This window comes from Perognathus longimembris, chromosome 8 (genome assembly GCF_023159225.1).
Source record: "Perognathus longimembris pacificus isolate PPM17 chromosome 8, ASM2315922v1, whole genome shotgun sequence".
NCBI lineage: Eukaryota > Metazoa > Chordata > Mammalia > Rodentia > Heteromyidae > Perognathus > Perognathus longimembris.
Genome location: NC_063168.1, coordinates 27,303,551 through 27,321,196, shown reverse-complemented (window position 1 = coordinate 27,321,196; position 17,646 = coordinate 27,303,551). Strand labels below are relative to the sequence as shown.

The window sequence follows — 17,646 nt, the reverse complement described above, 5'->3', positions numbered from 1 at the left end:
GTCGTCTCTCACTTTATGTGAGAGATATGGTCTTGAAAAAGTGGTACTTATAAACCAAATTTCTAAACTGCTACTATACAAGACATCTCATAGATCAAAGACTATAGGCAAAGTAGTCCCCACTACCTATGCCTGATTTCTTCTGATTAGCTACACAGCAGCTACCCTCTTCTGGGACACCCAACGCAGCTGCATCTAAGCCAGGGCTCTGATGTGAGGAGGAGACTGAGACCAGGGCTGAATGACACCCATCAGCTCACCCTAGGAAGTAAGCAGGCTTACCTGCTTCACTGTGGCCACCATCCGGGCCATCAGCATGATGCTTGCAGTCTCAGGGGGATAGTGAACACTCCTGGGGAAAGAGTAAAAAGTTTGGCTTAGAAATTCCTTTCCCAGTAGCTAATACCTGGGAAGGCCGGTTTGACCACTATATAGAAACCTTTCTACCAATTCCATCAATTACCAAAGAAGGTTATAGGTGTGCGGGGGGAGGGGGGAGGGGGTGGGGGGGAGCGGCGCTGGGAATATGGCCTAGTGGTAAGGTGCTTGCCTCATATACATGAAGCCCTGGGTTCGATTCCTCAGCACCACATGTACAGTAAAAGCTGGAAGTGGCGCTGTGGCTTCAGTGGTAGAGTGCTAGCCTTGAGCAAAAAGAAGCCAGGGATAGTGCTCAGGCCCTGAGCCCTGGGACTGGCAAAAAAAAAAAAAAAAAAAAGAGAAAGTTATAGGCAGGGCTGAGGTGGACTTTGCATACCTAGGGGTTTAGTGGGGCTTTTTCTGGGAATGAAAATGCGGAGGATGGTAAGACAGCCTGCCCAGAGTAAAGGCAAGTGCTTTTTCCCTCCTGAAAATGGAGGGGAAAAGTCTGGGGGATAGTTTGCTAAGGAAGCTGGCAAGAGCTGCTGAGCTAAATAGGCAGGAAGGTAGAGAGGGAATGAACAGGAGAAAGAAACCTACCTCCAAGCCTCCTGCAACTTATTGAGAGGATGCAAGGGGTCATCCTGGGAAGGGCCTGGGCACAGGACGCGGTGGTATTGCTCCGCAGCTGCCAGGCGACATTCTGCACTGCAGTACATCACCTGTTAGGTGGGGTGGAGGTCAACACCCTAGGATCTGGCCATGGGGAGAAGGGGTGAGAGGCACAGACATCCCATAGAGTGCTCACCTCCTCTAATTACATTCTGTCCACCAATGCCCCCTGAGCAGAGCTCAGAAGTATTAGGAGATGAAAAAACATAGGGTGCTCTGGGGGCATGTGGGAAGCACCTAACCTAAGCCTGTAAAACCGCATAAAGAGAGCTGTTCAGGTGGAAGGAAGAGCCCGTCAGGCTCTGAGGAAGAAGCACACTCCCACTAAGCCTACTTTCTAAATCTAGGTGATGTAAATGGGACATGGAAGATAAAAGTGGAACAATTATCAAATCCTTTTCACGTCTTAGCCTTGCATTGGCCCTTGAGATCCAGGACCAAGGATCTGAGCTCTCATCTCCCCAATGAGGACTTCACCTAAGGCTTCCCTTGCCCAGATCCTTTCGAGGGTGCTTACCTGGCAGCTGGGACAGTTCTGGTGGAGGTCCTTGCGCACAGTGCACAGCTCTGGGTGAGGCAGTACATGGCCTGGCTTCCCAGTCAGCCTCTGGGCATTCTCCTCTGCCTTCTCCAGTGCCCGAAGGCAGTGGTCACAGGCTGTGGATGAAGCCAGACATGACAATACAAGTGTCTGAAGTGCAGGGGCTGCTCTGTCCTTTTCACAGCCCTACTCCTGGGACGTGTGCCCTTGGCATACAATAGGTTCAGGGAGTGAATGTGACTACATTAATGAATGGGATGAATGGATTTCATATGTATCCAAAGGTGGATGGTCCTCTCTTACCTCTCAAAAACAGCCCTCCCCCACCCCCAGCCACCTTTCCTCCTGATTCTTCCTGCTTCAATATCAGACTCCATCTAGAAGAGTCTGATGGATTCTGACTGATTTTGGAGCCAAATGACCCTCCTTTCATGATTTGTCTCTGGCATCCCATTTGCTCTGACCCTGAACTCAGGCACATGCACTACTTTTCAATTGGAGGGATCCATTTTGGCACAAAGCCCTTCAGCATGATATCCAGATTCTTATATTATAGAAGACTGTGTGATAGTCCAGGGAGCACACTGAAGGAACCTCCTATTGCAGGTGCATAGCCACACCCCCCAAGAGCGGACAGAGGTGTGGTTCTCAGACACAGTTCCCCAGGGAGAGAACATTTCCTCCCAAGATCCACAGTCCAAGTATAATAAGCCAGAATGTATGGCATTTTCTTCCATATACAAAAGTGACCAGACCAGTAGCCCTAAGAAGCAGGCGAGATGTGCTCACCTCGGTAGCGATAAAGTGCATTCCAGAGAAACTGTGCAGCCACCAGAGGCCTTTCTACGAAGATAGTCTCTCCCTTCTGGATCAGCTGTGTGGCAAACAATCCTTTTCCCTAAGAGGATAAGAGAAGAGATAGTGACCATAGCTCCAAGAGTTCCCAGAAGGTCGTCCAGCCTCACCCACATACACCTCCCTCTTAGCAGAGGATGCAGGAAGAGTCTCCAGGACTGTTTCCTTTGGAAAAGTAGCTCTGACTATCAGCTGCACCTCTTTCAGGCCATCTGGAGTGGAAAGCCTGGACCAGAGGGAGTCACCACAGCAGCCAACTCAGACTACTCAGAGGAAAACCTTTAGAATGCCCAGGGAAGGGCCAAACACTCCTTACAGACTAGGGTCTCCTAAGCCAGGAGCTGGGGACAGACAGCACAGCAGATTTCTAGTTCTCCTCCTACTCCTCCACTATCCCAAGCAGAGGTGCTGTTGCTCAGGGGCTGCAGGGAACCCTATACTGTTTGGGAAAGAACTGCCCTCCCTCTGGGTCAGCTGGGTACTCACAGAACCTAGCCCGAGAGAATGAACAGCTCATTATACTGGAAGTAATGAGCTTCCACCTAATGTTAAGATCCTGTGACACTTTGGAGTGAATTGTTCTGCTTCTTTGCATTTGTTTCCCATGTTAGAAGTGAGTATTATAATGCCTGCCAGGTAGTTTCCAGAATGCAATGATACAGCACAAGTGAATGTACCTAATGAACTCTACACCTGTACTAGTAGATGTGAGGTAGATAGATGTCAATAGGGGCATCATTTGGGACACTGTTAGCAATGCAGAATCTTGTATGCTAGATGTTCAGTTGACTGCAGAGCCTGGAGGCTGTTGCTGCTATGGATGCATAACATATTGCTAGTACATACATATATATAAACTTGAATTTTTGGAAACTTTAGCTGTATGGTCAACTTTATATCTCAGTTTACTGTGTTGGGTTGGCATTGTACAGAAATTAAGCCAATTCAGTCTAGAAACATTAAACTTAATTTAATTCCCATTATATAGGGGGTAAATGCACCATATTAAATATGTAAGGTCTTACTGCATGGGTTTGATTACAGAAACTAATAAAGCATTCTAATACTAATAATGATGATGATAATGAAATGCAGAATCTCAGGCCCCACCCTAGCCCAGATGAATCAGAATCTGCATCATAACAAGATGCATAGGTCATTCTTAGTCTGTCAAAGTTTGAGAAATGCCAGTCTAACTCACTACATGATGAATCATGGTGAGGACTGAGAACATGGAATTGGAGTTAAGGTGCAAGTGGCAGAGTCAGCTGTGAGCAAAAAAGCCAGTGAAGAGGCTCTGAGTTCAAGTTCCAGTATAATGCAAAGAGTGAGATGCATATCCCTGTTCAATGGTATACACCTGTTATCTCCGCTAGGGAGGAAGCACAATAGTTGGATGCAGTGGAAAAGAGATACAATCTCTGAACTGCCAACTCTGTCTTCCAACTCTGTAATACATAAAATGACTTGGGAAGTGGCTTCAGAGCCCAGGCAGTTGCTGGCCCTGCTGGCATTTACTGCTCTCTTACTTGGTGAAGAGGGGTGGTGCCCTTGCCAACACCACACTGCCATAACAAAGGTTTAAAAAAAAAATCTTGGCACTGCAAGAAAATATCCTCTCACTATAGTCTCCTGAGTATCTTCCTGTTTCCTTTTAGCACTGACATTCTGGTCAGAAGCTGCTCCTGCCAAACTCAAAACAGCAAAATATGTGTAGACCAAGACAGGCTCTGGGCAACCCATAAGCCACAAATCTCAACCTTATAAACAAGTCTGGGAACTCTACCAATGGGATAGGACAGGTGAAACAAAACCTCTGAATGTCTTCCTAGAAGCCTCATCCCCCTGTCTTGTCCCCCTGGAACTCAGTCTAGCAAAATAAAAATGTAGCCTCCCATCCTCTATGGGACAAATGATTTCAAGTGCTAATATTGGAGAGAGAACCCCCCCTTTTTTTGGGGGGGGGTCAGTCCTGGGGCTTGGGATTCAGGGCCTGAGCACCTACCCTGGCTTCTTTTTGCTCAAGGCTAGCACTCTGCACCTTGAGCCACAGCACCTCTTCTGTCTTTTTCTGCTTATGTGGTACTGAGGAATCAAACCCAAGGCTTCATGCATGCTAGGCAAGCATTCTACCACTAAGCCACATTCCCAGCCCCCTTCCTCTCCCTTTTTTTTTTTTTTTCTTTTTGGCCAGTCGTGGGCCTTGGACTCAGGGCCTGAACACCGTCCCTGGCTTCTTTTTGCCCAGGGATAGCACTCTACCACTTAAGCCACAGCACCACTTCTAGCCATTTTCTATATATGTGGTGCTGGGGAATCCAACCCAGGGCTTCATGTATGCAAGGCAAGCACTCTTGCCACTAGGCCATATTCCCAGCCCCTTCCTCTCCCTTTTTTTTTGGCCAGTCCTGGGCCTTGAACTCAGGGCCTGAGCACTGTCCCTGGCTTCTTCCCGCTCAAGGTTAGCACTCTGCCACTCGAGCCACAGCGCCGCTTTTGGCCGTTTTCTGTATATGTGGTGCTGGGGAATCGAACCTAGGGCCTCGTGTATCCGAGGCAGGCACTCTTGCCACTAGGCTATATCCCCAGCCCTGCTCTCCCTTTTTGAGAGGACCAATTACAGAAAATATATCAAGACTAAATTTGAGCCAAGTATAGTTGCTCAAGCCTATATAACCTTAGCTACTTAGGAGATGGAGATGGGGGAAATCACACACTTTGAGGCTAGCCCAAACAAAAATAATTGGAGATTCCGTCTCAATCAGTGGCTGGGCTCAATGGCATGCACCTGCTATCCCAGCTAGGGGGAAACACTATAGTTGGATGTAGTGACAAGTGCCTGTCATCTCCAACAACATGAGAAAAGTTCACAGCTCATGCTGTGAAAATAACCAAGATGAAAAGGGGCTGGAGGTGTGGTTCAGATGGTAGAGTACCTGCCTAGCAAGTGCAAGGTCCTGAGATTAATCCCCAGTACCACCAAAACAAACAAACAACAACAACAACAAAACACACCTAAAGTTGAATGAAATAGATCCCATTTCCAAGACAGATAAAATTGTTTCAACAAAAACAGCTCTAATTCATAATATCATGCAGCATGGATAGCCTGAAGCCTGAAGATATGGGTTTAGAAACCCCCTCGCTGGGATAACAGGTGTCTGCCATTAAGCTGAGTCATTGATCATTTTTAAAAAGAATTTTAAATCATATAGAACTTTAAGACCATGTAGCAGGGGCTGGGAATATGGCCTAGTGGCAAGAGTGTTTGCCTCATATACATGAAGCCCTGGGTTCAATTCCCCAGCACCACATATCCAGAAGTGGCGCTGTGGCTCAAGTGGCAGAGTGCTAGCCTTGAGCAAAAAGAAGCCAGGGACAGTGCTCAGGCCCTGAGTTCAGGGCCCAGGACTGGCAAAAAAAAAAGACCCTGTAGCAAACTTTTGAAAGTCTTTATTAAAGATTTTATTTTTTACCACACTACAATTTAAGAAAACAATTTAAAAAGAAGTAAGCTCAGTCAGTCTACCAAGCCATCAGGCTAATGTTCACCAGGATGGTATTTCAGTTGGCACTGACTGGACCTTGTAAGGTTTCTATTCCAACTAGATGTGTCACTGGCGTAACTATTGGTAAATTTTTTTTCCCAACATTTTTTTCTTTTTCTTTTTTTTCTTTGGCCAGTCCTGGGCCTTGGACTCAGGGCCTGAGCACCTTCCCTGGCTTCTTCCCGCTCAAGGCTAGCACTCTGCCAACTGAGCCACAGCGCCCCTTCTGGCCATTTTCCATATATGTGGTGCTGGGGAATCGAACCGAGAGCTTCATGTGTAGGAGGCAAGCACTCTTGCCACTAGGCCATATTCCCAGCCCCTATTGGTAAATTTTTGAAAGCCACTTCTGCCTCGTGGTATTCAGTGCACACTGTGGAAAATGAACTATGCAATTTGTAGGCAGGGATGGGAGAGGGGAACTGGGAAAAAGTGATGATGACACTGACCAAAAGAAATGTACTCATTACCTGACTTATGAAAAGGCAACCCCCCTGTACAACACCTTAATAACAATAAAGTGAAATTTTAAAAAAAAAACCACTCCTGCAAATATCTATGGAAGCAATATAAAGTGGTCAACAACTACCCCACATGAGGCCCTTCATTTATTGATTTCATGAGACAGTTCTCTCAAGCTTTCAAATAAGTAATTCTCACTTTACCTTAAATCAAGGATAATCCTCATGTGGCAACCTGGGGAAGATGATGCAAAGAAAAAAAAATCACAAAAAGCCCAGGATGATAACCTGGTTACTAACCAGGTAGGTATGTAATTTTATCCAGCAGTAGCAGATTAGTGACCATTCAGGGCCTTGACAGAAGGCTAAGACAGAACAACTGGGCAAGAAGAGTGGCTGAAGTAGTAAAGGGAAGAGGAAGTGGAGAAAAGAGATGGCTGGAGTGTAGGTGATCATGAAGGTGAATCCCACTGCAAGATACAAGTGATGAAACTGAAACTCATCAAGCATGGGCCATCCAGGAGTACTAGAGGCTCTGGGAAGTAGAGATGTGGGCAGCTAAAGAAGATCAAGGATATAGTAAGGTGACTTCCTGTTGAGAGATAGGTGTACCCTCAATGTCTCTGGAGCAAAAAGAGGGAAAGGGAAGCCTGGGCTGGGAAACTGAATCAATATGAAAATGCTGACAGCAAGACAGATGACTAGAATGCTAACATTTTGGGCAAGGACCAAAGATACACACAGCCACTACACATGATAAATTATTCAACCTATTACCCAAAGAAATGTAAATGAGAATAAGGCAATGCAATTTTGCACATGTCAACTGGCAAATATAATGAGGAAAGAGAATTCTAGCACTATTGAAAACAAAAGACTGCACAAAACACAGTATTAGCGGTAGGGTGTGGCTCAAGTAGGAGAGTGTATGTCCGATAAGCCTAAGATCCTAAGTTCAAGCCCCAGTACTACCCAAAATAAATACAAAGGGCCCATAAATACTGGTCTGATTGTGTGAACCGTGACTCTCCCATGAAACAACTATAACTCTACTTTGAAAATCAACATGTTTAGTGATATTTAAAGATTCTGTATCAACAAAAGCAAAGCCTAAACATGTAATCTACCTGCACAAGTATAAAATTAGGGGTGATTTATGCCTTTACTTTCCTCACATGCATTTGTTACTTTACAAGGAACTTCTAAAACACAACAATAGAAGCAAAATTATGTCACTCTCCAGTTTAAAACCTCTCAAATTCTCCCGCGGCTTTGGGTTCTCCAGATCCCCTCGTGAAGAGCCCTGGCCTCTATTCTTGGCTTCCCAACAGTACCTGTCACTCAGAAAGGCCCCTGAAGAACCATGCTGTTTCCTACCTCGGTTTCCTCTGCCCCGGCCTGGCACGTCCCCACCCCCACCGGTCTCCAGGCCCAGCAGCAAAGCTCACAGTCTGGACCACGAGGCCCCGGACCACGGGCCACCGCCCATCCCAGCTCCGCGTGTGGCCTGGGTTCTGCCGGGCGGGGAAGCACATGCAGACCCCCGGGGCCGGGGTCCGCCGCGTGGCCACGGCAGGACCGTGGGCCCGGGGACAAGCAAAATCCAGGGACAAAAGGGGAGCCCAGGGACGTGGGCTGGGGCTGGGCTGCAGCGGCCGGGCGGCACAGGAGCCATAAGCATGGGGTCCTCGGGACCGTCTCCAAGGCAGGGAGGCGTAAGGACGCCTGGCGGGGTCCGACCTGGCCTCACCTTGGCACTGCTCACGAAACGGACTTCCACGGAGACCCGAGCCCGGCCCGCCACGCCCACGCAGAAGGAGAACACGTCGCACATGGAGGCCGCCATCTTGGGCGCGCCTCCGCCGTCTGACCCTTGACCCCTCCCGACCCGGGAGGCCCCGCCTCCCCCAGAAGCCCCGCCTCCAGGAGGCCCCGCCCCTCCGCTTGACTGGGGACACCGCTGGTGGTTCTTTGGGTCGTAGCTGGGCTGCTTTTCTGTTTTCACATCAGTGCCGCAGCTTGTGTAGGTGACTTCATGTCTGCTATCACAGTCCATGTCTGCGTACAGAAGTTTTAATGTATCTGAGTCTGAGATCATGTTTTTTTGTGTGTCTGTGGTTGCCTTTGTCCACACCACACTGTGGCTTATTCTAATTTAACTCCTGGCAGGGCAGCGAGGCATGCAGTCCTCTAAAAGATCGAGCTGGACCTGGGCCCTTCCCATATTCTCCAGGGTGGAGGGAGCCGTCCACAGTAGGCATCCAGTCAGGACTCCTTACATTGAATGCTGAAGCATGTATATAGATAGCTTGTTCTGAAAGTGGGGAAAGTGCCTCCTTTTGTTTCCTTGTCCCTCAGATGACTGTTTCCCTTGAAAAGGGTCCTGTGTCTGTATCTGGTATGGTCGCATGTTGGATGACATTTGAGTTCTGAGTACAGCCCAGTAATTATTTGATAGGTAACAGACATATTAATTGGGGGGGGGGCAGTCCTGGGGCTTGGACTCAGGGCCTGAGCACTGTCCCTGGCTTCTTTTTGTGTCTTTTTTTTTTTTTTTTGGCCAGTCCTGGGCCTTGGACTCAGGGCCTGAGCACTGTAGCCCTGGCTTCTTCCCGCTCAAGGCTAGCACTCTGCCACTTGAGCCACAGCCGTTTTCTGTATATGTGGTGCTGGGGAATCGAACCTAGGGCCTCGTGTATCGGAGGCAGGCACTCTTGCCACTAGGCTATATCCCCAGCCCCCTGGCTTCTTTTTGCTCAAGGCTAGCACTCTGCCACTTAAGCCACAGCGCCACTTCTGGCCATTTTCTGTATATGTGGTGCTGGGGAATCGAACCTGGGGCCTCATGTATAGGAGGCAGGCACTCTTGCCACTAGGCCATATCCCCAGCCCACACGTATTAATTTTTATTTAAAAAGAGCCAGTATTTCCTGAAAGAGGCAGATGCAGCTGGATTTCTTTGATTACTGGAGTTGACTTTTAAGTATTTCCCTAAAGATAGGGGAACAAAACTGGGACAGAGAAGACTGTTCCTGAGTCTGGGCCCTGGCCCCCTCATGTCTGCCACTTTGTGCTCAAAAGTTAATCGATGTGTTTTCCAAGGCTGCCTCAGCTCCTGGCCTTTCCTCCCTCCTGTTAGAAATGTAGCATGACTCTAGTGTCAGGAACAAATAGACACACAAGAGATACAGATTTTTGTCAAGCAATTTACTTTTGCACAGAAAGGGTGCAATGCCTTACTCTACCCAGAGCTAGGCAGGCACACTGGGCAGAGCAGTTTGGTAGGTTTTTATCCCAGTCCAAACTGTCCCTCCTCCTTGTCAAGGAAGTAGGCTCACATTCTAAGTATAATTGATTACCAAGGTTAAAAGGAAACTATTCTTTTTTCAAAGGCTTATGATTTTTTTCCATCACAGCTGGCTGAGAGTGGGACTGAGAATAGAGTGGCTGGCAGGTACAGTTGGAGGAGGTTGATGAGGTCAGTTCCCACTCAAACTGGGAGCTGGAGTCCTTTTAACTCCATTGGTAGATTTCTCTTTCTAGCAAGCAGCACACTTGGTAGTTGAAGTTTTATTCTTTTAACTCCTTGATAAAGATTTCTCTCCCTAACTTGGCTAGCTAGTCACAAGAAGCACAGCTTGGTAAATGCAGTTTCATTCTTTTAACTCTTTCCACACATGATTCACATTCTTTACATGGCTGCTGGTCACAAACATCACAGATAAATAATTACAATTGAAGAAAAAAAACAAATAATTCCAGGAAATATTAATACAAAAAAATACACAATATACAGGACAGGAGCATTTCAGTTTGACAGAAAAGACTTTTTCCTCACACTCCCCACCCCCCCTCCCCTCCCTCAGAAAAGGATGGTGAGAGCGGCTAAGGACCTTGGCTCTCACCACCAGGTGGCAGTGCTGATCTTCTCATCTCAGACCCTGAAGCCCCCTAAGTAACCTGACCTACAGAAATCAGCTCTGAAATAACAGCCATCACCCAGGATTCTACCTGGGAACATCCTGTTCAAGGCCATCTTGTTACTCCAGGCAACTGGAGGCTTCACTTACACTACTTTGCCCAGCGCAAAACTGAATCCTGAAGACCCCAGCTCAGTGACTCCTTGAAGTGCCCAAGCCAGCAGGAGATAACTATTCTCATGGAAAAGATGAGGATCTTTGCCAACCAAACTGTCAAGCAAATACTTCTTGGCTGGTACATGGTCTAACGACAAGTCAGGATCCCCTGACTACATCACAGTAGCTCCACTCATACTCCCAGCCCGGTACCCCCCACAACCCTCCCTAGTTATTATTAATAAACAACAAGTGGGGGAATGTTAGTATTTCCCCCAGCTCAGGTCCTCTGCCCCTTTCACTAGCCCCCAGCTCCACCCATACCTGAACTCCCAGCTCTAGAGGTATAATTGGCCACTCCCATTCACCACTCAGACCTACCTGCTTCCTGTCTAGCCCCAGAGTTACACAAGCAACCACCAGGATAAGGTGCAGACACCATATTGCTCCCTCTCCCATGGGAGACATGGCCCCATTACTAAACCTCCTTATAAACCTTAAAAAAAAAAAGAAATTAGCTCTGAAAATGGGAATGGGGGGATGCACTGCCTTCACAGGAGTAGGCAGTCAATCGACTTCCTAGAGCGAAACCAAGCAGACATTTGGAAGGAAAAAAAACCCTGAATTAGGGTTACAAAGTTGAGAAGTGAGGGTGGGACATGAACACATAACTGCCTTGTGAAAATACACTAGAGTGTATGAAAAGTGATAGTGAATTTTCTCTATTTAATAAAGATGAGGAGGATAGGGGCTGGGAATGTGGCCTAGTGGTAGAGTGCTTGCCTAGCATGTAAGAAGCCCTAGGTTTGATTCATCAGCAACACATAAACAGAAAAAGCCAGAAGTGGCACTGTGGCTCAAGAGGTAGAGTGCTAGCCTTGAGCAAAAAGAGGCCAGGGACAGTGCTCAGGCCCTGAGTCCAAGCCCCAGGACTGGCAAAAAACCAAAGCAAAACAAATGAAGATGAGGAGGAGAAAAGGCAGGTAGCTGGAAGTAGATGATGGTCAGGTACCTTTTTGGTCCAAGAAGGCAACTGAGCTAGAGTTCCTTCTGAGAAAGGTAACAGAGCAAACAAAACAAAACTATGGGAAACTGTGAGAAGTGGGCTCTGCAGTCTACCTTTCCCTCCTCCTTGCACTCAAGTCTACATCTCTAGTGCAGAAGAATCTTCTACACTCAGAAGCTGTTTCAAGAAGCTCTTTCCCTCCACAGACAGGCCAAGAAAGAACTAATTAAGTCCTGGGAAGCCAAGGCTGGTACAGGTACCACTCTACTCCCCCCAGATGAGAGGGGCATATAAGCCTTAACATCTACAGACCCTTACCACTGAACATTGTAAGTGCTTTATAGTCATCTCACCTCTGGGAGGTATATGTTATTGAAATACCCACTAAACAGATGAAGCAACATATCTCAGATGTTCAGTGATTTAGCCAAGGATATAGCTGGAGGCTGCCCCTCAGGGGTTGATGCAGAAAAGGAGGCCCTTGCATGACAATTCAAATTTATCTGGTGCTCTCTGATCTAGACAGAGGAGAATTCATTGATACATAGAGCAGCTAGGACCCAAGGGTGTCCCAGGCTTGCAGACAGCATGGGTAGGGCCTTTGTCTCCATCTTCAGCTGTCTGATCCTGACTTGGCATCTTCTCTCTGGATGCTGCTGTCAGAGCTGCTGGTGGGCTCATCCAGGGAGGCAGTGATGGCAGATGTGGCTGGCAGGTTTAATTTTTGCTGCTTCTGATACTTAACCCTGCGGTTTTGGAACCAGATCCTCACCTATAATGGTGCAGTAGGTAGATATCAGATTGTGATTAGTAGAACCCACTGTTGCCCCAGTCCCAGAGTGATCACCCTCTCACTATCTGGTCAACATTTATTCTTCCTGCTAAGGGAAGCACTTCTTTTTAAAATACCCAGGCAGCCAGGCTCCAGTGGTTCACACCTGTAATACTAGCTACTCAGGAGGCTGAGATCTGAGGATCGAGGTTCAAAGCTAGTCCAGGCAGAAAAGTCCCTGTGAGACTCCGCTCCAACTAATCACCCAAAGTGGTGCTGTGGCTCAAGTAGTAGAGCACCAGCCTTGAGCACAGAGGCTCAGGGGCTGTGCCCAGGCCCTGAGTTTAAGCTTTTCAATGACCTTCCCCCATTTCCCCTCCCCAAATACCCAGACACTGTTCATTCAGCTTACATATCTGATGAACTCCTATAATTTTCTGGAACCATTCTAAGCTTTAGTGACTTAGCGTGAGCAATAGAGATACAGTCCTTGCCCTCAGAGAGCTTGTGGTCTAGCAGAAAGGGAGAGTCCAGACAAATGAGAACTGTAGAAACATAAAAATGGTAGTACAAATCAGGCTTAGGGCTGGAGGAATCTCTGAGGACCCTACACTAAAGCTCAGAGAATAAGAGCTCAGTTTGGTGAGGACAGATAGGAGTAGGGTAGGAGTAGGGTAGATAATGCAAGGGAGAGCCTGTAGGAAGTCTGAGTTAGAACCAAACTAAGAACATATGAGGACCAGAAAGGAGACAAGCTTAGCTACAAGTAAGAGGGAAGAATACAAGGTAAAGGAAATAGGAGAAGTTAACAGAGGCCAGAACACACAGCACCTTGAAAGCTCCTGGGGGAAAGTGTGGCCTTTGAGGCTTGTGAGTGGCACATGACACAGTCCTATTACATTGTAAGTGAACTAGAATGGGTGGAGGAGAAGGGGGAGGAGAGCTGAGGGGTGCTGCAGTGATCCAGTGGGAGTGGAGGGTATAAATTAGCAACAAAGGAAAGAAAAAAAAAAACAATTCCACATGCATCTTAGAGGAAGAGGTGTCATGGTGGTGTGCTCTGGTTGGAAATAGGGATGGAGGAGGAAAAATCTACAATGCCTTAGCCAGAGAGCTAAAAAGAAAACAAAGTGTCTAGAAGCCAAGGGAAGAATCTGTTTCAGTGAAGGAAGGTGTGGCCAATCATACAGAGGGCTGCAGAGTGGGTAGTGAGTGCTGAGTTGGGAAAAGGAAAGCATCTGTTGACTTGGGTGACATGGAAGTCATCAGAGATTTCCCTGAGAAGTTGTGCTGGAATGGGAAGTAAAGTAGTGAAATTGGAATGAGTTAGAGTGAATGGAATGGCTGGGAACATGGCTTAGCGGTAGAGTGCTTGCCTTGCATGCATGAAGCCCTGGGTTCAATTCCTCAGCACCACATAAATAGAAAAAGCCAGAAGTGGTGCTGTAGCTCCAGTGACAGAGTGCTAGCCTTGAGTAAAAGAAGCTCAGGGACAGTGCCTAGGCCCTGAATTCAAGCCCCAGGACTGGCACCCTAGCCCCCCCCCCCCCACCCAAGAAGTGAATGAGAGGTCGGGACCTCCCAAGTCCTTGAGAAGTTTGCCTGTGAACTGAATAGTGAAATGGTACACTAGCTGGAGCGAAACTTGAAGTTCAAAGATAAATATATATATATATATATATATGTATATATATACATATATATATATATTTAGTATTTAGCATCTTAGCTGAGCACCAGTGGTTTTTGCCTGTAATCCCAGCTACTCAGAGGCTGAGATCCAGAGGATCTAGGTTTGAGGCAGAAAATTCCTCGATACTCCATCTCCAAAATAACCAGCGAAAAACCAGGCTAGAGGCATAGCTCAGGTGGTAGAGCACTAGCCTAGCAAACAAGCTGAATAAGCCCAAGGCCCTGAGTACCACCATCACCAGCAAAGTACCTGCATACTTAATTTTGCTGATAGCTTCTTCTTCAGTATGGAAATACTTGATCACAAAGTTCTAGATAGATATATGTTATTTCCACAGTGTGACTCCAAACAGGACTACTTTCTTATTACATAGGTTATTGCAAAAACTTAGAGCCTATCTCCACAACAGTCTCACACAGAAGAAAGCCCATGTCCTCGCCCTCCCCCCTTATTTAGAGCCTTCTGGAGGTACCAGTCCCAGTCTAGGCACAGCCCAGGCTCCACAGGTGTTCCTGCTCCCACCTGGTTCTCAGTGAGGTGGAGCCTGGCTGCCAGCTGGGCTCTCTTCTTCCCCACCAGATTATGATGTTTAGAAAACACTCTCTCCAGCTCCTGCAGCTGCTCCAAGTTAAACATAGTTCGAACCCTCTTCGGGTGTCTCTCAGGTTCTTGAAGAGCCTTGGTAGGTACCAAGTCTAGGGCGTTCCAAAGACGGGGATAGTGAGCCAGCTCCAAGCCTAAATAGAATTCATCGCCAGGGAGGAAGGGACAGTTAGCCAGCAGCCCCAGCCCACCCCTCCTAGAGTAGAAGAGAACATACACAGCCTCCACACCCCCTGCCTTCCCTAAGTGACACAGTAAGAAGGCAAAGCAGGAAAAAAAAAACTGTAGAAATAACCCATAACAAGGGACAATGCCACGAGACTTTGGTCTCTACTACCCTCCAGCTGAGTGGCCTGACTTGGCCCATAATAGGAGTTGTCAACCTTGACCCTCCCACGCCTGCTCTCTTTCTTTGACTGCTCTAGGAAACCCCATGCGATAGGCAGAGAAGCAACCTTCAGAGTTTTACACCCTTTCATTCACTCAACAAATACTCTCTGAATGTTTGCCATGTGTCAAGCATGGCATCAAAATAAAACAGAAAATCCTAAGCATAAGTAAGGTGTAAAATTCTTCCCACTTTTTTTCTTGTCCTAGTACTGGGCTCCTAACTACCTGAGTCATGCCTTTAATGCTAGCTTTTTGTTAGAATTAGAATGGAGGGCTGGGAATATTGCCTAGTGGCAAGAGTGCTTGCCTCACATACATGAAACCCTGGGTTCGATTCCCCAGCACCACATATATAGAAAACAGCCAGAAGTGGCACTGTGGCTCAAGTGGCAGAGTGCTAGCCTTGAGCAAAAAGAAGCCAGGGACAGTGCTCAGGCCCTGAGTCCAAGGCCCAGGACTGGCAAATAAATAAATAATTTTTTTAAAAAGAATTAGAATGGAAATAAGAGTCTCACAGGCTTTCTTGCGTGGGCTGGCTTCAAACTACCATCTTTAGACTTCAGCCTCCTAAGTAAATAAGCCACCAGCACCTGCCTTCTTCCCAGTTTCTGAAGGCCAATTCATGCCTCCTGACCCTGTCTGCCTGAGGAAAGAAGTGCTACCCCGCCCCCCTTTTTTTTTTTTTTTGCAGTACTGGGGTTTGAACTTAGGGCCTGGTTCATGCTAGGCAGGTGCTCTACCACTTAAGCTATGTCCCCAGCACTGTCCTCTTTTTTCTTTTTTGCCAGTTCTGGGCCTTGGACTCAGGGCCTGAGCAATGTTACTGGCTTCTTTCTGCTCAAGGCTAGCACTCTACCTCTTGAGCCACAGTGCCACTTCTGGCTGTTTTCTATATATGTGGTGCTAGGGAATTGAACCCAGGGCTTCATGTATGCGAGGCAAACTCTCTTGTCACTAGGCCATATTCCCAGCCCCCAAATGTCCTTTTCTAAGGGATACAGCATTCAACTCGGCTCACCAAGCTGTGAGCCACTGAAGATTCATCAACTAGGGTATAGGGTGAGGTGATGAAGGGGGTGATGGCCAGCCACTGTGCCATCTGGGAGGAAAATGTTCCAGACAAAGGAATGACATGACAAGTATTCTAAGGTATTCATTCCCAACTAGCCTTGGGGAGGCCCCAAGGGCTGGTAAACACTGAACCCACCATGCATATTAGGTGCCTGCCAAGGGGAGGACAAAAAGACAAGGAAAAGCCCAGGAGACACTGAGCTTCACCTCCCTGGTCTCGTCTGTCTTATTCCAGAGTCCAAAATAGTAGCTGGGTGCTGGTGGCTCACACCTGTCCTCTTAGAACTCAGGAGGCTGAGATCTGAAGATTGCAGTTCAAACTCAACCCAGGCTGAGAAATCAGTATGACTCTTATCTCCATTTAATCAGCAAAAAGCAAGAAGTAGGGGTGTGGTTCAAGTGGTAGAGAATCAGCCTTGAAGGGAAAAGCTAACTGACAACATGAAGGCCCTAAATTTGAACTCCAGTATTGGTCCAAAAATTAATTAAATTTTTTTTTCTACATGCGGGGTGCCAGTGGCTAACACCTGTATTCCTACCTACTCAGGAAGCTGAGATCTGAGGATCATGGTTCAAAGCCAGCCCAGGCAGGGAAGTCCGGGCTTTTATATCCAATTAGTCACAGAAAAAGTCAGAACTGGTGCTGTGGCTCAAGTGATAGAGCGCTAGCCTTGAGCAACAGAACCTCAGAGACAGCGGTCAGGCCCATAGTTCAAGCTCCAGGACATGCAAACAAAACAAAAAACCTTCTATAGGACAACACAGTGTCATAATTGTTAGGTCCTCTCCCGACCTAACAATAATAACCAAGTCGAAAAGCCAATGAATTGAGAAATATTTGAAACTCATTACAAAGGGCCAATTTTCCCATTAAAAGTTCCTACAAATGGATCAAATGTCCAAAGAGGAAATGTCCCAGGCCTCCACTCTGTCCCTCTGCCCAGTAACCCGTCGTACCTGGGATGCCAGGGTCCTGCCTACCGCAAAAGTGTGCCATGTGCATCTGGGGCACCGTGGGCTGGGGGTACAGTGGGTAGATACCCGCGTTCAGGTAGGTGGGCAGCCAAGTTGCTGCCGCTTGGTAAGTCCAACGCAGAGCTGGGGCTGGACACCAGGGGAGAGTGGCCCAGGGGCTCCAAGCCACGCACCCGGTGACTGGCGGCAGGGAGCTGGATTGCGCGCAGGGATCGGGCCTCGCCAGGATGGCCTCGATGGAGAAGGACTCCAGGCGACAGGGAGCGCGGGGCGGGCTTAAGTCCCACGGGCAGCGCGGGAGCCCCGGGGACTGGGACCCTAGAGAGCAGCCTGGGGGCCCGGATAGGGCCCGCGCGTCCGCGGGATCGGATTGCGGGGGCGCTGGGCTGGGCATGGTGTGACCCCAAGAGAGGAGAAGAACCGGGGCCCCGACGCGGTGTAGGGAGGGTGAAAGGCGGGAGAGAGGACTCTAATGGGGGGACAAACTAGACTTGTTTGCTAGGGCTATTTAAACTTGAAGGGGCGCGACAGGGAGGGGCCAGGGCCGCCTTTTCTTCCAGGGGCAGAGGCAGATCCTCTTAGGAACTTTTTGTTTGTTTGTGCGGGTCCTGGAGCTTTAACTT

The 17,646-nt window shown here is 47.9% G+C and overlaps 2 protein-coding genes across 3 annotated transcripts in view; both read right to left on the bottom strand.

The window, feature by feature from the left end:
• Smyd5 (SMYD family member 5) overlaps positions 1-8,309 on the bottom strand; it is a 30,577-nt gene extending 22,268 nt beyond the window's left edge. For both annotated transcript variants that reach the window (XR_007211874.1, XM_048352745.1), the window contains exons 1-5: positions 8,188-8,309; positions 2,363-2,471; positions 1,550-1,689; positions 961-1,082; positions 283-352 (exon numbers count right to left, since the gene is read on the bottom strand). Coding sequence is in view for 1 of the 2 variants with exons in the window: in XM_048352745.1 (XP_048208702.1) it covers positions 283-352; positions 961-1,082; positions 1,550-1,689; positions 2,363-2,471; positions 8,188-8,283 (537 nt within the window). In the remaining variant the exon portion in view is untranslated. The remainder of the gene's footprint in view (positions 1-282; positions 353-960; positions 1,083-1,549; positions 1,690-2,362; positions 2,472-8,187) is intronic.
• Positions 8,310-12,132: 3,823 nt separating this feature from the next.
• Noto (notochord homeobox) lies at positions 12,133-17,417 on the bottom strand. The gene is made up of 3 exons (XM_048352212.1): positions 17,030-17,417; positions 14,507-14,679; positions 12,133-12,291 (listed from the first exon to the last, which is right to left on the bottom strand). The coding sequence occupies exons 1-3, from the start codon at positions 17,415-17,417 to the stop codon at positions 12,133-12,135; spliced, it is 720 nt and encodes a 239-aa protein (XP_048208169.1).
• Positions 17,418-17,646: the final 229 nt, after the last annotated feature.